Source organism: Triturus cristatus, chromosome 12 (assembly GCF_964204655.1).
Source record: "Triturus cristatus chromosome 12, aTriCri1.1, whole genome shotgun sequence".
Classification (NCBI taxonomy): domain Eukaryota; kingdom Metazoa; phylum Chordata; class Amphibia; order Caudata; family Salamandridae; genus Triturus; species Triturus cristatus.
The window spans coordinates 174,323,620-174,348,583 of record NC_140595.1 but is presented as its reverse complement, the minus strand read 5'-3'; the positions used below and the strand labels follow the sequence as shown (position 1 = coordinate 174,348,583).

At 42.1% G+C, this 24,964-nt stretch overlaps 1 protein-coding gene across 2 annotated transcripts in view; it reads left to right on the top strand.

Moving 5' to 3' along the window:
* The window catches only part of ARHGAP30 (Rho GTPase activating protein 30), a 144,610-nt gene that overhangs the window by 68,877 nt on the left and 50,769 nt on the right, over positions 1-24,964 (top strand). Inside the window, exons 3-8 of one of the 2 annotated variants that reach the window (XM_085637459.1) lie at positions 9,746-9,890; positions 10,160-10,242; positions 12,841-12,948; positions 15,054-15,181; positions 18,459-18,645; positions 22,447-22,544. In XM_085637459.1, coding sequence (XP_085493585.1) covers positions 9,746-9,890; positions 10,160-10,242; positions 12,841-12,948; positions 15,054-15,181; positions 18,459-18,645; positions 22,447-22,544 — 749 coding nt within the window. Of the gene's footprint in view, positions 1-9,745; positions 9,891-10,159; positions 10,243-12,840; positions 12,949-15,053; positions 15,182-18,458; positions 18,646-22,443; positions 22,545-24,964 lie in introns of both variants that reach the window. The other variant, XM_085637458.1, reaches the window with a different exon arrangement.

Here is a 24,964-nt window from a genome sequence, read left to right as displayed (position 1 = left end):
TCCCTCCCTCTGTCTCCCTCCCTCTCTGTCTCCCACCCTCTCTGTCTCCCTCCCTGTCTCCCTCTCTCTCTGTCTCTCTCTATCCCCCTCTCTCTCTATCCCCCTCTCTCTCTGTCTCCCTCTGTCTGTCTCCCTCTGTCTCCCTCCCTCGGTCTCCCTCCCTCTGCCTGTCTCCCTCTGCCTGTCTCCCTCTGTCTGTCTCCCTCTCCCTCCCTCTGTCTCCCCCTGACTCCATCCCCCTGTCTCCCTCCCTCTGTCTCTCCCTCTGTCTCCCTCCCTCTGTCTCCCTTTGTCTGTCTCCCCCTCTGTCTCCCTCCCTCTGCCTCCCTTCCTCTGCCTCCCTCCCTCTCCCTCCCTCAGTCACCCCCTGACTCCCTCCCTCTGTCTCCCTCTGCCCCCCTCCGCCTCCCTCCCTCTGCCTCCCTCCCTCTGTCTCCCTCTTCCTGTCTCCCTCCCTCTGTCTCCGTCCCCCTCTCTCTTTGTCTCCCTCCCTCTGTTTCCCTCTCTCTGTCTCCCCCCCTCTCTGTCTCCCTCCCTCTTGGTCTCCCTCCCTCTCTGTCTCCCTCCCTCTGTCTCCCTCCCTCTCTGTCTCCCACCCTCTCTGTCTCCCTCCCTGTCTCCCTCTCTCTCTGTCTCTCTCTATCCCCCTCTCTCTCTATCCCCCTCTCTCTCTGTCTCCCTCTGTCTGTCTCCCTCTGTCTCCCTCCCTCGGTCTCCCTCCCTCTGCCTGTCTCCCTCTGCCTGTCTCCCTCTGTCTGTCTCCCTCTCCCTCCCTCTGTCTCCCCCTGACTCCATCCCCCTGTCTCCCTCCCTCTGTCTCCCTCTGTCTGTCGCCCTCCTCTCTCTGCCTGTCGCCCTCCTCCCTCTGTCTGTCTGTCTCTCTCTGTCTGTCTCCCTCCCTTTGTCTGTTGCCCTCTGTCTCCCCCTCTGTCTCCCTTGGTCTCCCTCCCTCTGTCTCCCTCCCTGTCACCCTCCCTCTGTCTCTCCCTCTGTCTCCCTCCCTCTGTCTCCCTTTGTCTGTCTCCCCCTCTGTCTCCCTCCCTCTGCCTCCCTTCCTCTGCCTCCCTCCCTCTCCCTCCCTCAGTCACCCCCTGACTCCCTCCCTCTGTCTCCCTCTGCCCCCCTCCGCCTCCCTCCCTCTGCCTCCCTCCCTCTGTCTCCCTCTTCCTGTCTCCCTCCCTCTGTCTCCGTCCCCCTCTCTCTCTGTGTCCCTCCCTCTCTGTGTCCCTCCCTCTGTCTCCCTCCCTCTCCCTCCCTCCCTCCCTCTCCCACTCCCTGTCTCCCTGCGTCTCCCTCTCCGTCTCCCTCTCCATCTCTCTGTCTCTTTCTGTCTCTGCCTCTATCTGTCTGTCCCTGTATTTGCCTCTAGCTGTCTCTGTCTGTCCCTGTCTCTGTTTGTCCCTGTCTCTGTCTCCCTCCCTCCCTCTGTCTCCCTTTCCGTCTCTGTCTGTCTCTGTCTGCCCCGTCCCTGTCTCTGCCTCTATCTGTCTCTGTCTGTACCTGTCTCTGTCTGTCTGTCTCTGTCTGTTTCTGCCTCTATCTGTCTCTGTCTATCTGTCCCTGCCTCTATCTGTCTCCCTCCCTCTGTCTCCCTTTCCGTCTCTGTCTGTCTCTGCCTCTATCTGTCTGCCCCGTCCCTGTCTCTGCCTCTATCTGTCTCTATCTATGTCTGTTTCTGTCTCTGTCTGTCTCTGCCTCTATATGTTCCTGCCTCTATCTTTGTCTCTCTCTGTCTCTATCGCTGTCTGTCTCTGTCTATCTCTACCTCTATCCGTCTCTGCTTCTATCTGTCTCTGTCTCTGTCAGTCTGTCCCTGTCTCTGCCTCTATCTAGCTCTGTCTGCCCCTGTCTCTATCTGTCTCTGTCTCTATCTGTCTCTGCCTCTGTTTCTGTCTCTATCTGTCCCTGTCTCTGTCTGTCTCTGTCTCTATCACTATCTGTCTCTGTCTCTCTCTACTGCCCTCTGTCACCCTCTGTCACCTCACCCGAATCTCATACCCTGCTGTCCTCTGTCATTCTTTGTCACCTCACCCCCGCTTGTGTGGCTGTGTGGCAGCTGAGGCAGCTTCCCTTCTGGGGCACACACACAGCCCCACCAGAGTACTTCACAGGTCTTTAAGAGACCATTTGCATGATAACGAGGCTTTGTTGTATTTCACCTCTTCTTAGCGCCCCTGCAGTTCCACTCGGACTATCACTTGAATCGCCCGGCCCCCAAAGAGCAGAGTCTGTGTTTGCTGAGACTGTAAAAAAACACAAAATCCACCGGTTCGATGTCTGCAAGGTCCGCGGGCCACCAAGAAAGGCTTGCCGGGCCGCTGGCGGCCCGCGGGCCGTACTATGAGTACCCGTGCCCTAGAGCTTCCTTGGAATTGTTGTTAAATTATCAATATTGTGGACATCATTATTGCATTAGAATATTCTGTGATTTTAGCCGCTCAAATCGAATTCTTTTTGATAAGCACATGTTTTCAGTTTTTGGGTAATAATATCTCTTACTTCTCTTTGAAAAGGTTCGATTAACTATATACAAGATTGAACGTGGGCTTTATTGTATTACATGTTTATGCCTTAATGCAATTTTAGCATTTTTTGTAATTGGTGCGGAAGTACTAATACGTTTTACAACATCATCGCATTCTATCTGTCTATGCAAATCGATTGTGAAAAAATAAGTTGAAGTCTTGAATATAGATCTTTGACTCTATTTTTAAGCGGATTATTGTATACTGTCGACATTTTGTGTTACAATTTCTGTCGTCAAATATGATGCTTGTTGTCAAATGCAATGCGATAAATTTGGAAAATGTATACTCACGACATAGATGTATTTCCATCAAACCAGTAGATTATAATATATCAAAATGCCAATAATCCATGCTTTATGAAAAAATATTTATTTTTGGCAACATAGCATGCAATAATATAAGTAAACTGGGTTGTATTACTAATGTGTCTAGCATTCCGCACATATAAAACTGTGAGGTTTTGGGAAACGGGTTATTTTTCCCTTTTTCTTTACTTTTCTGAACTTTTTTGCCCAGTGAAAGATGGCCGCGTATTTTAGACTTGCATACAATGGGTGAGATCGACCCCAAATGTCATTTCCTTGACATATTTTAATATTCTTGAGTCACTCGATACTACTAACAATTTTTGACAATATTATTTTAGCTTCGAATCGTTTCGATAAATTTGCATTTTTTAATCGAGTCTTAAGGCCTTGACCAGTCCTCGTTCTATGGTGATGATGGCACGCTTTAAAACCAACGAGCTGGTCCACTTCCTGTATCGGCCCTAATTTTTCCAGATTCGAAATGCTGACGGGACGCGGAGCACGGGAATACTAAAATTTTGGAAGTAAGTGAATCCTCTGAGAAGCATGACTTGTCGAACTGCTTTTTATTTGAACTTATTCATTTTTCTAAAACGCTTGACGTTCATCTTGGCCCTGTAATGAATTACGGCCTTGATGGTCTCGTTAGGGAGAAATGGTACCTTTCTAGGATTCTTTTCACTGCATGTCTGTTATGTGTATGTATGTTTTGTGTAATTCATTTCTGGCCTTGTTTAGACTAATTTTGTGATACGCGTAGAGACCCTTGGGTATAAAGATTCTTCCCGGGTCTGGATGTTAGTTACTGCATCAGTGGCCATACTAGAGATATGGCATTAGTATGGCCACAGGGAATGGCTCCCTGCTCTTATTCCAGCCCGAAGGAGTCCGTGTATGTTTTGATCTAATTTAATTTAAGGCGAGCGATTTTTATCCATGCGCATGGTTTTTAAGTATAACCTTCGGACCCCTATCACGGGTTGTCAGGTTCTGAAGACATGAATGACGGGTGCCCTTTAGATACAAAATCTAGTGGGTCTTCTGTTTAATCTACTGGGAGTTTATCAATGCTTGAGAATTTCTCCTTTAAATCTTTTGCAGTAATTGAATTGTTCACTCTGACTTTGATTCCTGCTACCTGACTGTTGGGCAAACCAACATCCTGATCTTCTCACTGATTTCGCAGCCCGAGCTGGCCCAGTGTCTTATTAATTAAGGTCTAAAGGATGCCGTGAGACTTTTTTGTGTCATACCGACAGGTATGAGGGTTTATCTTCTTATAACCTTCATTTAGGCAAGAATCCATCCCTAAACAACTCTTTCTTGTAAACGTATGCCTTTGTCTTTTTATTGTTTGACAGCTATAGGATCTCCTCTTAAATCCCGGCAATTTTGCCCGACACAGAAAGAATGGTGCCCTTGTGTATATTATGGAGATCCAGTGAGGTGACTGTTTAGCTCCTTTTTTACACTCTCTTTTTTCATCTTTTTCACAGTTTTCTGATTCTTTTCACAAGCTTTGGAATCTTGGGGTGCTAGGTCTTGTCCTATTGGCTTTTGTCTTTAAAATCACCCTTTCCGATTTTCTTGTCACATTCTCGGTGCCGAGTATAAAAACAAAAACAGTTTTTTTTTCCTATTGTATACATGTATTGTATACATTGTATACATTGTATCCCATGTATACATTTCATTTTTGTAGATAAGAAAGTGGACGCTCTCGAATTTGAAGTCTTTGTCCTGAAGATGACCTTCAAAGTATCCGTGGGTCGAAACGCCGTTGACGCCTAAAAACGTGGCCTAATTAAGAGAGGACACAATTGTTATATTATGTATTTTTTTTTTTTTTTAAACAAATTTTATTGTCAAATTGCACAGAAGACGCAGGGATCTGTACCCCAGAGGCCACTGCTGTATCAGTTTATACATTTGCAGGACAGCAACTGACCTTTTTGTAAAGCAAAGCAACCAAAATATTTGACATTGAGTATCTGTTAGGATATCAGACCCTCCATCCCCAACTTACCCCCCCCTGCACCCCCACCCGAGTTGCGCAACGACCCCTGAGACCAGTCCACCAGCTCATAATATGTGACTAAAGGACATAATAAACGAGAAACCAGAACAGAAGTAGGAAAGTGCCAGTCTTAGCAGACACACACCCCAGGCTACCCCCCACCCCCCGTGCCAGGCCCAACCTCCCTGTCCCTACCCTCATCTGCTGCGATCGGAGGCTCCAACCACAAACCCCTATAGTCTGCCCACCGCTTCCATATTTTGTAGTGCTTACGCGCACATCCCCGGGCCACACAGATTGGCTGTTCCAGCCCCATGCAGAAGTCAAGACCATTTTTCCAGGCGGCCACCGAGGGGGCCCGTGTATCCTTCCACCTCCTGGCTATATCACATTTTGCCAATGTTATATTATGTATTTTGTTATCTGGTGTTGTTTCATGTTTTTTCTCTGCCACTGTTTGTTCAGTCTACACTTGTCAATGTTCAAAACTTTATCATTGTTTGTGTAACTGTATGAGCGCCCTTAATATTTTGTTTTTCCTTTGTGTTTTATCGAATTTATATTAATAATTATTTTCAATGATTATTTATGTACATGGTTTTTGTAAAATTAAGCTAGCACAGCTTCTTCTCTCTTTCTTGCAGAATTTCTTTCTCTTTTTCACACTAATTGTTTTATAGTTTGTTATTTTAGCTCATGAACCACTGTTTGGAATACAGTAGATACTGCCCCAGGTTCTTGTTCTAGGGTTGCCCTTGTTGTTTGTAAACTAAGGATCAGTCTAGCCACTGCATTAATAGCAGACTTCATTTGCAGAAGGTGGGTTTTTGGAGTGCCAGTAATCATCGCACTGTCGCAGTCCAGCCTGGATAGGACAAGGGTTTGGATTACGTTCTTCAAGTCTTCAGAAGGGATAAATGGTTTGACTTTTTGATGTGTTTTAAGGTGTAGAAGGAACTTTTTGCAGAGGCGTTGATATGTTCTTTCATATTCAGGTTTTGTAAAGAGTAATCCCCAGCGGTTTGACGAAGTTAGATGTAGGTAGTTTACAGTTTAGTGCAGTTTAGACTGTCGAGCCAGTGGTGGATGGGGTTAGGATTGTTTGACGGCTGGATGAGGAGGTGTTCGGTTTTGTTGGGGTTTAATTTTAGGTGGTTGTTGTTGAGCCAGTTGTGTATCAGGGAGAGAGTGTTGTTGAGATGTCTTTGTGTGAGGTCATTTTAATATAGATTTGGGTGTCATCTGCATAAAGATGATAGGCCATTTTGGCTTCTTTAACCCCTTGAGTGCCCCGCCCTTTCCCCCTCCAGTGCCGGGCCTTTCATTAGCGGGTGGGGTCCATGACGAGATTGTCTTGTCATGGGCACAGCGCAACCGTGCTCCATGACGAGACTATCTCGTCATGGGCACTGAAGGGGTTAAGGATCTGTGCAGGAGGTTCCAGGTAGAGGTTGAAGAGGGTAGGGGATAGGACTGATCCTTGGAGGACTCCTTGGGTGACGGATGTTACTGTCGATGTCGACTTGTTTATTTAGATTAGATCTTTCACTCATGTATGATGGGAACCATTGTAGGACGGTGCCTCTGATGCCTGCCGTTATGTGAGGGTGTTGAGAAGAGTGTTGTGATTTAGGGTATCAAAGGCCGCTGAGAGGTCCAGGAAGATGAGGAGACATGCATCTCCTTCATCGAGAGATCTGTGTAAGTCATCAGTTGTGTTCAGGATTGCAGTTTCTGTACTGCGGCCTTTCCTACATCCAGATTGGAATGCGTTGTGCAAGCTGAATTTCTCAATGTGGTTGTTTAATTGAGAGAGGACACTCAGACTCAGAAATTACTTTATTTGAGCTGTGTTTACAGATCATAAAAGTTCATAAATAAAAAAAGACATAATTCGTCAATAGTTTCATAAAAATATAAAAAAGAAAAACAGTTAAAAACAATAAAAAACACTACAAGAGAAGCTATGATTCATTCATTCCAGGAGATTGTGCAAGTGAGAGAGGGCACATTTTCCGATGGTTTCAAAAAGTAGCAGGAGGTTGGTGATAAGTCTGTAGTTATTAATGGTGTTGGAGTCAGCGTCAGGCTTCTTGATGAGGGGGGTGATTCTGCCAAGTTAAAGGAGGCTGGCATGGAACCGCTGGATAAGTAGGAGCAGATGATATTCGTCCAGGGTACAGCGATGATGTGTCTGAGTGTTTTTTACAAGGGAGGAAGGGAGATGTTCAGAGAGGTGGGAGGTCGCTGTTAAAGTATGAAAGTATTTTCCGGACTTCCTTTTCAGATATGGTTGCGAATTCGGACTGGTTTGCGTTGTTTTTTGGATGCAGGTGGTTGATGCTTTGGTTTTGGTATTCTGAGGTGTTGGAATTCTAGACAGCAACATCAATTGGTGAGGGGCTATGAGAATGCCTCGCGTTGGATGCAGAGTCTTTGGAGGTAGGACAAGGGGGAGGAGGTCTAATGAGAGTTCAATGTTTGTTATCTGGTGTGCAAAGAATTTAGCAAACTCTTCACAACTTTTAGTTGACACATCTGTAGGATGTTAAGGAATGGATGAGGTTTAGTTTTGATGATCTTGAAGAGGTCTTTGGGGTGGTTTCTGGAATGGTGTAGTTGGGCTCTGAAGAAGTCTGATTTTTCACTGTATATGTGCCTTTCTATTTTAGGCGTTCTGTTTGGAGGAGTGAGAGATGACCTAGAGAGGGTTGGTTTCTCCATTTTCTTTCCGTCATTCTGAGTTGTCGCTTCTAATTGTTAAGGTCTGAATTGAACCAAGGTCTGGAGGGGGCACTTCTTGATTTTTTTAGTTTTATGGGGGTGATGGTGTCAAGGAGTGCAGTCATTTCAGTGTTATAGTGTGAAGTGAGTCCGTCTGTGGTTGACAGTTTGGGTGGGAGATTGATTTTGTAGCAAATTAGGGATTCTCGTTCTGCTTGGTGGATTTAGTGCAGGTTTCTTGTCCAATGTTTCGGCAGGTGGGTTTGGGTGTGGGACTTGGTTTGGTGCAGGTCAAAAAGAATTAGGTGGTGGTCGGACCAGTCCATGGGAAGGATGAAGTGGAGGGATATGTCATTGCTGTAGGAGATGAAGGCGTAAAGGGTCGCATCTTTGTTGTGGGTTTGCCTTTTGCAGTGTTGGGTGAGACCTTTTGCTTCTAGGTGGGAGTCTAGTGCTTGTACTATAGTGTTGTTGGAATCATTTAGGTGTAGGTTTAGGTCTCCCAGCATGATGTCTGTGGGATATTTCAAGGAGTTTTAAGTTATGAGGTCTTTTAATTCTTCTAGGAATTGGTGCTTGTCACCTAGATGGTGATAGATGATGTGGAGTTTTAAAGGATTTGGGCCTTTTGAGGAAATGGTATCTCCTAGGTATTTAGAGGTTGAGTATTCGGTTATGTGGAATTGTATAAGGTGAAGGCCATTTTTGTGTAAGATTGCTAGACCACCACCAGAGTGATCTGTGCGTTCACAATGGATGATTGAGAAACCTGGTGGGGTGAGGAGATCCAAGATGGCTGATGAGTGGTTGTTTAGCTAAGTTTCAACCAGAAAGCATAGGTCGATTTTGGGAAGTAGGATGGTTTCTGCTATTTCAGTGGCATACTTCAATGCTGACCAACAGTTTAGGAGCAGGCAGTTCAGTATGTTTGCTGCTTTCGGTTCGGATTGCATGAGTTGGATGGAGGTGAATTGGGGTGGTGGTCTGGGAGGGCCGTTGGTGATGGGGAGCCTGCTCATGATGAGGATGATTGGGATTTTGGGGTTGTAAGGTTTGTTGGTGGAGTGGCATAGGAGTTGAACAGGACTTCCACTTCGTTATGAGATAATCCAGGTGTAGCACATCTAGGTTTGAGATGGTATTGTTTGAGAGGGATAGTCTGCCAGGGGGAAGAGTGAGAGGTGACCAAGGTTGGGTTTATGGTAAATAAATCATCTCCCCTCCCGTAGGTTTCAGTTTCACAGGTTGGAATAAATGCGCTAGAATCCTATCCCACGTACGGTTTCTCAAAATCTAGAGGAAACCCGACTGAGCAATCGGGAAAAAAATACTGTTTATGTTGCTCTGGCTTTAAAGTCTCAGCTCTCAAACCTACGTACTGTTTCCCAGAAACCAACAAAAACATGATATTCTTCATATGCAGAGATGCTTTGAATAGTTAACCATCAATCCAATTGTTTTCATTTATATCCAATAGAGGTAGATTTCCAATTGGCAAACAATAGGTTTTCAAAAATCCTATTGGTCATTAAATGTAATTCTCCTGTGTCGACAATGTTGTAACAAATTAAAGCAAATGTTAAAGGTAATTTTTGGCTAGTACGACCTCAGTTGATGATGGCCAGGTCCATACGTGTGACAAAGGTGGGTGATTTATGCTGAAATTCCTCATAATGTGTGAGTAACCTGAATGTTAGTGCTATAAAAATATTCATAGCTTTAAATGTACAAGAAAAATATATTTTCTCTTTTGGGAAACCAAGGATATTGTGTTTGACTTTTCCCTCTTGTTCATTGGATTCTTTGGTGGAAGACAACCATTGGGGCATTTCTAGCAGTCAACACATCTTTTTGTACCAACCCAGGGTCTACATGATGCATTGGTCCAAGATATCGGAACAGTGCTTAGCCAATGTAACAATCTCTAGAGGCAATGAGAGCAAGAAAAATGATTTTACATTGTTTTCAGTGACAATCTTGCTTTATTTTCCATGCCTGGTATGGTTGAGATTCTCATGCCTACTGCATGTAGATATATATGAGGCTATATTCATTTACTGAGATTAAAAGTAAAGTGTAAGTGGAATGCTTTGCCAAACAATAAATAATATTTAAATGACATGCAAATGTAAATCAGTAACCACTCACTTTCACATCTTACTTCGTAGGCAAGAGTTTGACTTGGAACGTAGCCCTGATCTTAATAAGGAGATTTATCTACAGGATATTCACTGTGTGAGCTCCCTATGCAAGGCCTACTTCAGAGAACTTCCCAATCCACTCCTCACGTATCAGCTATATGACAAATTTGCTGTAAGTATATAGTGCTGTTGAAGCAGCTGTGAGTGGGTGGCCCTGACCTGTACGTTAGATTTACATTGATTTTGATTAAAATTATGTGTTTGCGTCAAAAGCGTCTATTTCAATTCTACCTCCATTTCAATCTGTACCTGCTATCCTCTTTAGAAGGGATTATCAGTTAGTAATTATTAATTTCAAAGGTATCTACAATATATTTTAATTAAAACAACACACTGACAATTCGGATGCTTACTCTTTTTCAACATGTTTCTCTGAACCAGGATGCTGTAGCCATCCAGCTGGAGGAGGGTCGGCTTGTGAAAATCAAGGAGGTATTGAAGGAGCTTCCACCCCCACACTACAGGTAATAAAAAGTGGTGATACGCTTTGGTTGTGACAAAAATACTCTGTTCTAAATCTCGTTCACAAAAGTATTGAAGTATTGTTCCATAAGATGTGGATTGTTCTATTTAACTCCAAGGCCCTGAAACTTTTGTACATGATACTAGACTCATCATTTATGGTAAAGTATATTCTACAATTATATTTTGGTTCCACACACATGCATCATTTGTCATATCAATGATGTGATGTAAAGCGGTTACGCAAAACAAACGTGCCTTAAGATGAGATATATTCTAAAGGAGCAATTCTATTGATACTAAATCTGGGCTAGTCTACTGCAAAATCAATAAAAATGAGACAGCTCCACAAACAAATGTAAAGAGAAAAAAAACCTGTATTGCATACAGTGTCATCAAGAAAGTCTCTCAGCAGTGATCACCTAACAGTGTCACCTTAGAATAAGTAAGGGCCTTATTATGAGTTCGGTGGTGAGGGAGTAGGACCGCCCTGCACCCGCACAGCCCAAACCTGTGTAGGAACCGCCCCAGATCAGGAGTTTTCTCATGGTCTGGCGGGTGTTTTTTGGGCGTTCCCAGGGAGGTGCCTATGAAATAGGCACCGCTATGGAAACGTCAAAGGCAGTACCTGCACGGCATGGCCTGCTTCAGTCCATGCCATGCTGGCACTGGTGTGCATGCACACAGGGGGGCACATATTATGCCCCCAGTGTGCATCCACATGGTGTGAGGCACCAGGGTGCCCTTTATGGCCCCCTATGTTTCCTCACTGCCACACTTTTCATGGCGGTCTATTCCAACACCTTTCCTACTGTTACACACACTGGAGTTGGAATAGTAAATCATACTATTCCTAAGTCCAGCACCTCTAGCGCAAGTCGTTGTAACGACTTGCGTTGTACTAACCGCGATGTAACGTAATGCGATCTAAATGATCACGTTGTAATGTAACATATTCCCTAAAACAAGATTTGAAAGCACTCCACTGATATCATTTTTATTTGCTCACCACGAATCCATTGATCTCATTTTTATTTGCTCATCACAGAAAGTTTGAATGCTTGATTGAAGGTCAAACAATTTCTGCAAACATGGTCTTTATGTTTTGTGAAGTATGACACTTGACTCCACCTTTATGTGTTTAGGTTTCCACATTATTTTCATTTTTGCTTCCTTTAAACATGTATTGTTTTCAGAAATCCATGAGCCCTAGAACTAGTTGGTGTTATGTTAAAATTCACATTCATTTTTAACAATGTGTTTCCAGGTTATCAATTTGAAGAGTTTTATGTATTTTTTAAAATGTGGATGAAGTGGCAAAAGTCTTTTGCCATAATTTGTAAAATACAACTTGAAAACTTGAAAAGAAAAAAAAAAGGATTGAATATTTTCAAGACAAAATGAGGAACTCACGATTAAGCAAGCCTTATCACAATGGGGTGTGAATTAAACATAAAAAAAGGAGAACTATTTCAAGACTTTTAGAGTGGACAATGCAACATAGGAGAGAAGCGCACATAAACCAATAACTAAACAATAAAATAAATAAGATGGTGATGAATCCATCAGTGAATAACTGTGTGGATTGCAAAAATGACTAATTGACAGCAGAGGCTGTTTTTTGATCACCTATCCCTATATCTCCTTCGCGTGTGAGGACCTTCTTAATATTTGGCTTTTGTATGTAATAAACTCAAATGATAGGGTACCTATGTTAAACAGCCCTTCCACCCGGTCTGTTTCATACTACTTGGTACCAACCAGGTCAGCATTGTAATGCCTTTCTTTTAATGTATGTGTTCAATCTCGGAAAATAAACATCTGATATTTTACAACTAGTCAGGTAATTTCTAGGCCCCATTGAAGTGTTGTATGTCTTAATATAGTTAACAATAAATGCTACATATACTGACTACGCAGTATCCACTACCAACCTATTAGCAAGGAGAGCATAGATTGGAAAGAACAGAATTAGCATTCTTAACTCCAAATCTACATACGTTGTTTACAGTCAATATTGGGAGATGATTTAAGGTCTGGATGATACCAAAAGTTTGATATTGTGGCAAAACCTCTGCCATGTGCTTTCAGGAACAAACCATGTCAGGCTCAACCACATTAAAATGTATATGGAGATATTTAACCTAAACATCTTTTGTTGGACAGCCAACTTTTGGCTGCTTTTACTTGGCAGTGCTACAAACTAGCATTCATGGGATACCATCCTGATCATCTTCTTGAAAATAATATGTCTCCTATTCTCTCCACTTTCACCCAGTTCACCTCCTTTGGCCACCTATGAAAAGCACAAACACAAATGCTGGCAATGGTTTTGGAACTCTTTTGATAAGGGATGAGCACCGTATGGAACTTATAGCACACTGCCTTCAGAAGATCAATACACAGAATCTTTTTCAGAAAGAGATGTAAAATATTTTTGTTTAAGAATTATTGTGACAGTAATCTTAAAATTGTTGACAATTCAGTTGTATTATCATCAATGCAGCACCAAAATCCTTTGGTGGTTCAGCGTTGTGTCTTACAGCAAACAGAATCACCTCACATCACCTCCATGATTTTTTTTGTATTCTGTGTTCTAGGACCTTGGAGTTTTTAATGAAGCATTTAGTCCATATGGCTTCTTTCAGTCCTGAAACCAGCATGCATGCAAGGAATCTGGCAATTGTATGGGCACCTAATCTTCTTAGGTAAGAACTTTGAACAATATGCATTGTTCAATGTATGTTGCATTATTTTCTTTTATGTTATACATGATTTGTAGAGCCTGTTTAACCGGGGTAGGGATTCTAAGGGACATTATCCTCGGAGCAATTGTTCACGGAATTTATTAACAAGTGGACTTTCAGAAGACATTTGAAAGACAGCAAACGATGCTCCATTATAATCTAATGGAAAAGGAATTCCACAGCCTGGAAGCTAAGCATAAAAAGCATTGGCAAAGCCAATAGGTTCTGCCCATATGAAACCTATTGGCATTGGCAATGTTCTTTTTTTATAATGTTACACGGGAGCTGTTGTGCAACATGACTCAAGGTAAATAAAAACAAAGCAATGATGGCCGGCTAGAATTGACAGCTTCACAAAGCCATTTTTTGTCTACTTTAAGTCATGTTGCACAGAAGCCTGTGCTGATGTGCAATATCTTTAAAAACATTAACAAAACCAAATAGCTCAGTGTGAGCTATTTGGCTTTGTTAATATCTTTTAAAGAGGATGTGGCTTTATGACCAGAACCTCCGCCTGTGAAACAAGGGAAGCAGGTTTGAGTCTCAACATCCTTTGATTCTGGGCAAATCACTGAAACTCCCCAGGCCAAAAATAAAAAATGAATGTGTCCTTGAGTAAAGTAAATGCTACTCATGTAAAGCGCTCCAATACCGACGGGTCGAGTTTGCGCTGTAAAACTGATTTTAAAAAAGTAACAAGAGAGAGGAGTTTGGAAAATAATGGTGGCAGGGTGTGTGGGTTAAAGAGAACAACAGGGGTGTCGACAGTTAAAAAAAATATTACTTTAAGGAGCTTGTGGCCAGTGGAAGGACACTGGCCACAAGAAGTAGTACTTGGTCCCTGCTCAACAGCAGGGACACAAAGGGACAAATACGGAAGCCCAGTAATGGAGGAAGCCGGAGGTGAGGAACAGGCACTGACCAATAGCAAGCAAGGAAACAAGAGTAACGTAGGAGCCAACTAATGGTAAGTAAACCTAAGTAATAGGCAGGCTCTAAGCCTCCTTATAAGCTTTTTTTTAAAGTGTAATACCTTTCACTGACAGCGCATTTGTGATGTAGGCAAAACCTAAAAAGGACAGCCATCAATTATTCGGTTTTCTACTGTAAATGGCACTCATGGCCAAATGTAAGTTGGACCTCAGGTTTCAAACTAGCTCAGTTGATCCTTTAAGTGAATAGTGTTTGACAAGAAAGAGAAAGATGAATGATGGCTAATGAACATGGCTCTATACTTATGCTGGTCTAAGACAGAGAAAATTACAGTTTCTGAAGATATGGATTCTACATCCGATCCTGTGGTCAATACTAAATCAAGCTGATGAAGTTAAACTTCCAAAATCTAACAAAACAGATATTAACCATCTGAAGTTACATTTGGTGCACTTGTTTAGTAGTTACTTCAGTTACAAGTAGTCCTGGAAATGCATGATGTGTAAATTCCCATTCTACATAACTACAGGTGTAATACAGATCTTCATGTTACCCCACATATAGAACAGTCATAAATTCTTACACTATGTAATACTGCCATGCTGATCAGTTAATGGATTTATATTGCATGATCCACTCAATTTTGCAAATGCTCTTAGTGGTGAATATTGGAAATTAAATGTTAAAAGTTTATCATAATTTTGGGGATTATTAGAGTCTGTCAGATGTCTCATCAGTCCTATTAAGAATGTACGTTGGATGGGTCATCTGCCAAATTTTCCCACATCCATTAAACTCTAATTAACCCGCTTAAACTCTTGAGAATATACTCTAAATTGTAGCCTTCAAGAGACCTAACATCATTCAGCTGTTGCATGGCAATAAACAGTTTCACTCAGGGTGGCTTGTAATATTAAGACATGGTTGGAGAGAGAACTAGAAGTGACCCACCAGCATCAATTCAAGGACAACAATATCAAACCTGTTGCCCCAGAAGCATATTTGAAGAGCCCCGCCACTGGTGATTTTGTTGATCATATCGTGAGTGAAACAAATCTTCTTTGTTAGGATTTACGATATTGATTTATGTCTGTCTTACTTCTCTGATCCTGCTCTCTACATTTTCCCATTAGGTCAAAGGACATAGAGGCTTCTGGATTCAATGGCACCGCAGCATTTATGGAGGTTCGAATACAGTCGATTGTGGTAGAATTCATTTTGACTCACGTGGATCAGCTCTTCCAAGATGCACCTCTGAAGGGTACAGTAAACTTTTTTGTATCCTGCACATTTGACCTCAGATTTCTAAAGTAATCAACAATACCAACTCTACCCTATTTTCTTTGATGATGCTTATTTGCACCATATTGTAAAATAATCCTACTAACATAATTTTTGTAAATTATGCGGAGTCATAGAAACGCTTCCACAACACTTAGGCTTGCTAGGCTAACTGAAAGATAAAAGCAGATTCTTAAAAGGATAGCTAGACTGGAATGGCTGTTGAGGAGTTTATTTGGAGTAAATCAACAGATTAGCAGTGTATTTGGATACCCCCTGTTGGATTAATTTAGGTTATGTTTCTCAATGTGTAGACTGCCAAGTACCTGTATAAACATAACTGCTTCATTGAAAATTAATTTACGATGCAAATGCTGCCCTATCAAGAACCTCAAATTACACTTATTGTGCCAATTGACAGAAAAGGATCCGTAGAAAAGTCATGAGGAACAAAGACACACTTTTATTTTTGGAAAGACATGAATTTCCAGTGCAAACACTTTAAGTATTGAATAGCAACAAAACATACATAAAAGTCAAGTGCAGTAAAAAGTGTATATATACATAATAAAATGAAACAATTGTTCTCTATCTATAAAAAGTGGAGGCAATGCAAAAAAAAGGTAAAATATAACAGAAAAACAAATACAATCACAATGCTCTCAAAAATCCATCTAAACGAGACCAGCAAAACAAATCTGTATTAGCTTCAAACCCATAGGATTCATCATATCCATATTAGATGAGGAAGACTAATCTAGATTCTTCTCTCTTTTTGTAAAATTAACCCATTCTCATCATGCACGATTGGAAAGACCAACCAAAGTCTTCCAAAAAGGTTTGTCACAGATTCGAGGCTTGAATTCAGAATCAGGATAGAGGCCGTTCTCCAACACTGCAATGTACTAATAGTGCAAGGTCATTTCTGTGGCATATTATAACAGTGCTTGGTGACCTGTTGGATACTGTTGGACCTGTTGGATACACACCCTTCTAAAGGCCTAAGAAGAATATTTTTTTCGTGGCTGTGACATCTGAATGAGGAAATAATCTGCCTGCTGGCCAGATGAATCTCTCTTTCTTTTTTATATGAATTTGGGAAAGGGTCACCTTGAAGAGCAGTTTAAATAGGAATGGTGGAGCTGGCAGTAGTCTGGCCTTTTTTCCAGTGGGTTATTAAAGCTGGAAGGTGAGGCAACGGGGAGTGGGTATTTGCATACTGGAATCTCTGATGCTGGAAAGAAGGGTACAGTGTTTTTTAACCTGGAGACTTTCCTTTCTTGCATTAATGCCCATGGTACACCACTGACCACAAACCAGCATTGCATATAATGTCGTCTTTCACCATACCCCTTTAACCAACATCTGGGTCACCCACGATGCCTGGTGCAACCTCACTAGTATCCACAGATTCTAGTTACAGCATTTTTTGTGTGTCTTTTTGTTTTATATTTCCCTAATTTGGTGTTAAGTAACTTTAATGTGCCATATAAGCCTCAAGACTAAAGTTGTGGTGAAAGTTGCACAAGACTTTTTCCCTTTACTTCCCCTATTAAAGATTGTTATTGTACTATTTTATGCCTTCATTTTTCTATATTTTTGTTTTTTTAAATGCCAGTACAATGCAACAGAAAATGATACAGGTAACTGATTCAGCCATTAAATTTCACACTATTAAACCTCAATCCTAGTTTATCTTTTTCAAATATTTGTGCAAGGATTTTTTGTGAAGATGTTTGTGTAGGCTTTTTGTGTAGAATCCATTTTGATGTTGTGTTTTTAATTTTGTTTCTCAACTAAGAAGGCATAATATGTATTTAAAGTCTACAGACTGTAACATTTAAAATGTAATGTGCTTCAGGGCCTTATTTGAGGTTGGGCAGTTGAAACAACCCTCAAAGTCATAAACTTAAACAAGGAGGCACTGAAATTGCGCAAAAACATTTCAAGACGTAATTCTAGCGAGATATGCAAGCGTAACATGAAGATCATCTATGGCAATCTATAATTTTGGAGACTACATTCTCCTGCAGTAAGCTCGAGGAGACTCAGATAGGCCTGATACAAGATTTTGATTTGAACAAGTTTTTGAAAAAGAACTGAAAGCAGCTGAAAGATCTCTTGTCAATGTACACATTTTACCTTTAGAATTTTATTCATGTGACAGAGCCTGGTTCTAGTGCCTGGTCCTGGATACATGCTTTCTGTATGAGAGTAGGGTCTTTATTGGCTTTTATTCTTGCAGATACATTGAATAGCGACCATTTTTACAGCTCCGAGGATATTAAAATATAACTATGATCCCGAGGTACTAACATTCATTCGTAAAACTTGGTTGTAAATTTTATGAAGACTTCTTTTTGCGAAGGGAGTCTAATTTTGCAAACCGACCGATGCATTGTGAGGTCAATTCAGAACATTACTATTCACAAGTGATCACAGAATGACCTGTTTAACATTAATTAAGTAGGTCGCAATTTACGACCTTTGAGATTGGCTATAATCATAAAATGGTAGCGTGCAATGGAGAGAAGATCACCATCTCGCTTTGTGTATTTCCAAATTGAAAACCTTTTCCTTAAAGAAGCCTGAGTCCCTTAAAGGAACCAGAACTGCTTTAACAAAAATCTATTTGGAAAAATATGATGGAAAGCATATCGAGATTCAGTGGCCCACTGCCTACTCCACCTGAGGCTGCAAACACAATTTCCATATATGAGTGAGAACCACAGGGGCACTCTTCCCCTTTGTGAATCAGTTATGACCTCCTTGAGGAGTCGATAACTGGTCTGTGAATTGCAATCAGATTTGTGATTGGGAACCACTGACATTTACCAAATTGCAATTTGGAAAGAATGCCAGTTTATTTCCCCTTCCATATTTCATTTTAGTGTGGGATGCAAAACTAATGTCACTTGTAAAATCTGTTTGTTTATTAGGAGAAATGCATTTGTGTTCGCAAACCAAGTGATTTTGAGAATTGTAGGGTTGGCAAATGCAAAATACCTATATACATCTTGCCCTAAGATCCTACTAAACCTGCAATTTTTAACTTATACACATGTATATTGTATTTTTCTATTGCCTGGAATGTGTGAAAAGGTGAAATGCACACTTGACTCTGAAAGTTGCCATTATTGTCATGTGGCTTCCATGGTTGCATGAGCATGTGGATGCTTTTAGATAGAGAACTTAATTGATCCTACTTTGCTCTGAATCTCACGTGTTGAAGCTTTGTGATTTGCTTACATCCACAGGTGGGGAAAACGAGTGCTACCGGAGGTCCTTCCCTGTGGCAGGCACATCCGCGTCACTTCCAGTCTGCACCAAGGATGACCTTTACTTCCGTAGTCTCTCCTACAATGTGCCCAGCATCTTGAGTCAAGGAGACGGTCCACCTCAAATTCGACCATACCACACAATCATCGACATCACTGACCATAAGTAAACCTTCCTTTTCTTATCATACCCCTTCATACATGTGTGCCAAATGATGGAATTATAGCTATGTCATTCAAATTTTTCCACTGAAAAAATACTTAGAGGTTGATTCCGATGCCGTTCAGAAGGGCTCTGAATTGGATTTGGGTTTGCCGAATCCAAACTGGAACCCTTATTGCCGACCAAATCGTACACAGTTCCCAACGACCAATTACAATGCCCAGTGACTGGTAGGGGTGTCCGAACTGGTTTCTAAAGGCATTCGGACAGGTTCCGTCTTTTGGAGCCGAATCGTACAGCTACATGGACTCGTTTTTCGAGCTAGTGATTACGATGACCGATTTCAGACAGCTGTTCCGAATCGGTATCTCCGGAATGAATCGGCTGCCGGAATCTGTCTTTGGGGGCCCATACCAGACCCCTTCACCCGGGGCCCCTCCAAATCGGGCATGTGGGGGTACCCAAGGAACCCCCCTTTCCAACCATGCACAGTATGGCAGGCACCATGGGGTGCCCGCCGGAGGGTGCAAGGTTTTCCCAGGCCACCCCTTTCTTCAATGGGAGCCTGTGTTCTAAACAAGAACACAGGCTCCCATTGAAGGTAATGGGAGTCCGGGCGAATCGTATCTGGAAGCATCCAGATACAGCCATATCGCTCAGACGGACCCCCCCGATTCGAGTAGTCCGGAAAGCATTCTGGGACCGATTCGGAAGTAATGCTTTCCGAATGGCATCTGAATTGACCCCTTAGTTGATCATTCATTTTCATATAAAATCCAAAGCACAGAAAATACATTCAATAGAAATTAGTAAGATATGATAAGTGATAGCATTATGATGTTGGTTGGAGACAGATTTATTGACAGGCTTAGAGACACATTAACAGTTTGGTCAAAACTAAGGCCATTTTTGGAATTATAGTCTGATTTAGAGTTTGGTGGACAGTGTAATCTGTCACTAAAGTTATAGAGTAAAATGTGCAGCAAAACACTAGATCCACCTGCTCCATTCTGAGTCAAATGGACGGCCCGCCCTATTTATTGAAGATGGTCTGATACCTTTTATTTCTTTAAGAGACAGACAAAAATGAATGCCAGCCACATCCTGGGGGAAAACCCCACGGTGTTGGGGTCGGTAGTTTTTTTGTTTTTCCAGAAAAAGGCTTCTGCTGTGGAAGTTTGTTTTTGAAAAACAAAAAAGATTTGGTCCATATCATCTTTATCACAGTGGAAAATGAATTTACAATAGAATAAAACATGGGTCAGGGCTATGGTGTCAAGAAAGTGAGAGAGCCCAACGCTGAAAGTTTGACGTAAGGAACAATTTTCAGGAACCAATTGGCTTTGTGAATCGGGCCCAGTAAGTAAGAAGCTGATGCTAATATTTTAACCGTAGTGCTCACTATTACCAGTAGTACATTTTCAGCTACATGACAGCGGGTGGCCATGGTGGCCATGTGCAGCAGCATGGAATTAACAGACACATAAAAAGTTACAAATGCACACACCAAGTGTTCACTACTTTTTCCTGAGGTGTGCTCCTCAGCTTCATTATGAGGCCTAAAATTTGTAATCATGGGCAATGTCAAAGGGAACACTTGCTTCCTCAAGTACATTAACAGCTCTCCAGCATTGGTTGTGTGGTGGTGAGAAACAGCCACTCTTAGTTCAATGATGTACCAGACTTGACGGTGACCACTGCCAAGGTCAAAGCCCTGACCAATAACTTCAGAAGATGGCAGTCAAGTGTTAAGAGAGAGATCTTGGCAGGTCATGAACAATATTGATGAGCAGACAATTCTTGTACCATCAAGGCCCATAAATGCATCATCTGAAGTCTGCTTGGTGAATAATTGCCACGCATTTCAGTCCATTTCTTATTCCTGTTGAACGTTGGTACATGACCATCCTTAGTACTACACTTCATTCTTATCTTCCTAATGCACATCAATACATTTCCATCTTCCTTAGGCACTTCTTTTTCACCTTCTCAATTAATTTTACTAGGTGTAAACCTCTTCAAATGCACTTTAGCGTTCTCATCTTTCGAATGAACATCTGTAAGTTACCTTCGATCTAGTGCACTTTAACGCATTTCTATTTTCCTATTACACATAGCACAGTCCATTCACCCTGCATGCATATGTTCATTTCCAGCATCTCATTGCACTTCACTTCATTTCTATCATCCACAGGCACGTCAATGTCTATTTATCTCCCCAATGTACTTCAATTATTTTCAGTCTTCCAAATATTGCCATTTCCCCCATGCATTTCTGTTCAGTCGCAAGTTTCAAATGCACTTCAGTCAGTTACCATCTTTTTACCGCAGTTCAGTATTTCCGTCTATCGATGGCAATTCACGGTATTTGTGCCTCCCCACTGAATGTCAGTACATTTCCTTTTTCCTTATGCACTTCATTTTCATCTTTTTAATGCATCCTTATGTTTTCATCTCTCCAATTCAGTTCACTATGTTTCAATTTCCAGAACGCATTTCATTTTTTTTCCATCTTCTGAATGCACTTCAGTAAGCTGCCAACTTTGCAATGCACTTAACTACATTTTCATTTTTCAAATGCACTGTATGTTGTTTTCATCATCATATGTTTCAATCTTCCAATGCACTTCAGTACATTACCATTTTTCCAGAGCACTTCAGTACATTTCCATCTTCCCACAGCACTTCTGTGTGTTTCCATTTTTCCAATGCACTTACTTTTTTTGCCATCTTTCCAACTTACTTCAGTTTTTCCATCCTTCCAACGCACTACAGTATATTTCCATATTTACAACATGCATCAGTTTACTTTCAATCTTTGAAGTCACTTCTGTATGTTTACATCTTTCCAATGCACTTCAGTTTTTTGTCTTTTCAGTGAATTTGAGTATTTTCTAACTTTTCAATCCACTTCAGTTTTTCAATCGTTAAATGTACTTTAGTTTTTTCCATCCTCTCAATGTACTTCAGTTATTTCCTCTTTCCAATGTACTTCAGTTTTTCCATCGCTCCACTGCACTTAAGTTTTTTTAATCTTTCCAGTGCACTTCAATATGCTTCCATCATTCTATTGCACTTCAGTTTTTCAATTGTTTCAATGCACGTACGTTTTTTTCATCCTTTCAATGTTCCTCAATGTTTCCATCTTTCCAATGCACTTCAGTAGGTTTCCATCTTTTCGTGCACTTCAGTTTTTCCATCTTTCCAACGCACTTAAGTTTTTTCCATCTTTCTAATGTAGTTCAATGTTTCCATCTTTCCAATGCACTTCAGTATGTTTCTATTTTTCCAATGCACTTCAGTTTTTTCCATCTTCTCAATGTACGTCAGTGTTTTCCTTATCTTTCCAGTACACGTCAGTTTTTCAATTTTTCCACTGTAGCTTTTCCATCTTTTCAATGTAGTACGTTTTTTTCATCTTTCCAGAGCACGTCAGTATTTTTACATCATTTCAATGCACTTCCGGTTTTTTGTCTTTCTATTAAACTTCTTGATGTTACCCTCTATCAAATCTACTTTGCTCATTTTCATCTTCTAAATGTACTTCTATGCATTACCATCTACCAAATGCAGCCTCTACCTTATCATGTGCATGAAGCAAATGGTGTAATTCCATTTATGCATGTACAGCTGTTAAGTGCTCAAACTGTGTTCTAATAAAAAAAGCTTACTGGTTAACCTAATAGCTGTCTGATTAAATGATATGATGTTGCAAGTGCCTCCTATAAGGATGTGGGGCAATTCTTAAAAAGCTGCCTGTGCCTTAAAAGAGAATTCTAAGCGCTGTTGAATTGTTCACAGAAGGAAAGGATCATTAAAAGTGAAGAAATGGAAATCCATCTTCAATCTTGGAAGGTCCAGCAACGACTCCAAGCGCAAGTCAACCAAGCAGGATGACAAAGGTAGGACAGGATTAATGACCCCCATGCTTTACTTTTCCAGGAATGGTGCAAGAGTCTGAGCAATTGTATACTCAGAAGAAACTTGCAGCAAATCTTGGGTTAAAAAAAAAACTAAAAATCTAGGCTTGTGCATGGAAGGTTAGCTGATTACTTAAAACAATAATGTTTGGGCTTAAGCAAGGAGATTAATTCCTTTAAGATCACCCTGGGGCTTCATTGGCTAGTTCTGTTGCACCTTGATATCTGATTTGCTTGTGACTAACCAACCTAACTTTCTACACCCCCAACTCATGTGCAAAGTGGATACATTTAAAGCAAGTCATGTGCTGTGAGGAAATGGGGTTCTGCCTTTCCAGGCAGGGAAGGTCCACTACCATGCACTGCACTGTGATCAGTTTATATACCTATGCCTAACCCGTGCCTCACAGATCCATGAACATTACAGGTTTAGGTGCGAGCCTTGGCTTTACATACAGATACTGACAATAGACAGGGCCACAACTTAGAGCAGGGTTATTGTTCACGAAGATTTATATTAAGCACCCTATCAGATCAGTACATATTACTAAAATCCGTAACACCCAATCTTGATTGGTCCATAAAATTTAGATCTCTGAGCAAACCACTTATTTGTGTAGGGATCTGAATTTCAAGGACAATTGGAGTTTACCACACCTGGTAGTTATCGGATGTGATACACAATCTTACCAAGGTCAATATCACCAGGTCGCGCGCTTACCTTGCCGGGGACGCGCGCTTACCTTGCCTGGTGCCACAGCTGAGCCTTTCTACCTGCCGTGAGGGGGAACGGCGTTCATCGGGGGCATTATTTTAATTGGACTCCAGCGCTTCTTCCCGTTGCCGTGAGGGGAACGGCCATCTAAAAACTACAATTTCCAGCATCCCTAGCCCCGGGCGCCTGCCATTCTCGTCAGCAGGCAGCGCCGGGGAAGGATTAAAGCACACCAGTGGCCCCGCAGGGCGGGACGCGCGCTTACCTTGCCTGGTGCCACAGCTGAGCCTTTCTACCTGCCATGAGGGGAACAGCGTTCATCAGGAGCATTATTTTTATTTGACTCCAGCGCTTCTTCCTGTTGCCGTGAGGGGAACAGCCATCTAAAAACTACAATTTCCAGCATCCCTAGCCCCGGGGCCCCTGCCATTCTCGTCAGCAGGCAGCGCCGGGGAAGGATTAAAGCACACCAGTGGCCCCGCAGCGTGGGACGCGCGCTTACCTTGCCTGGTGCCACAGCTGAGCCTTTCTACCTACCGTGAGGGGAACGGAGTTCATCGGGGGCATTATTTTTATTGGACTCCAGTGCTTCTTCCCGTTGCCGTGAGGGGAACGGCCATCTAAAAACTACAATTTCCAGCATCCCTAGCCCCGGGCGCCTGCCATTCTCGTCAGCAGGCAGCACCGGGGAAGGATTAAAGCACACCAGTAACCCCGCAGCGCGGGCCGTGCCCGGACGAAGCCCGGGCCAAGGGCGGGCCCGTCCTTGCCCGTCAAAGGCCGAAGGAGGCCGGGCTGGGCCCTTCCCCTAATCGGTGCCAGGGGGTTAGTTGGACTCCGCACCTCTGTCATGCGTGGTATTTTTATATGTTTTATAGTTTCTCATTTAAGCAGTCAAATCTTGTCTATATTGCATAACTATTGTAATTACTGTTTTTAATAGCTAATTAGCTGATACTCACTAGGAAGAGTTTGTGCCCTGGTGCCTTGTGATTTAATTATGGGGAAACACTGTAAACCTTCTACCTCTCGCCCAATGACTAGGCAATTAGAAAATTTGAATCCACCACTCCCGAGCCTCACAGCTATCGATAAAATGCTTCAGAAAACCATTGGGGTGGTAGCCACAGCAATTGAAAACACCGAAAGGCGGTTGTCAATTACCCCTGCTATTCCTCCTGCATCATCTCTGGATGATTGCTCTGTAGATTTACTTAATCAGGACGATGCGGAAGCTTTGTCGTTCATGTTGCCCTCTTTTACACACTTACCATGTGCTCAGACCCCACTTGTTGAGAACGTGCCAGTGGAAGCTGATTTGTCTACATCTTCTAGGGTTTCTCCAGTGGTACATAAAAAGCGAGTAAAGCACAAAAAAAAAGAAGTTAGTTAAAAAAATGGTTAAAAGTTCAGCCACATCCCTATCCATTCCTGGTCAGCCGGATTCTGTTCCCCATCCACCTACCTCGAGTCCGCCTGTGTGGGCTTCTCATTTAATAATAGATCTACAGACTCACATAGACCAGACTCTAAATTCTTATTTTAAATCTCTATTGACAAAGATCGACAGACTAGTAACTTTGATTAACACCAAAGGTGTTGGGAAAAACCAGTCAAATTTTGTCCTGCGAGATCCTGGTAGCCTGGGGGGTTTGGGAACATCTACCATGACTAGCAAAGTAACCCC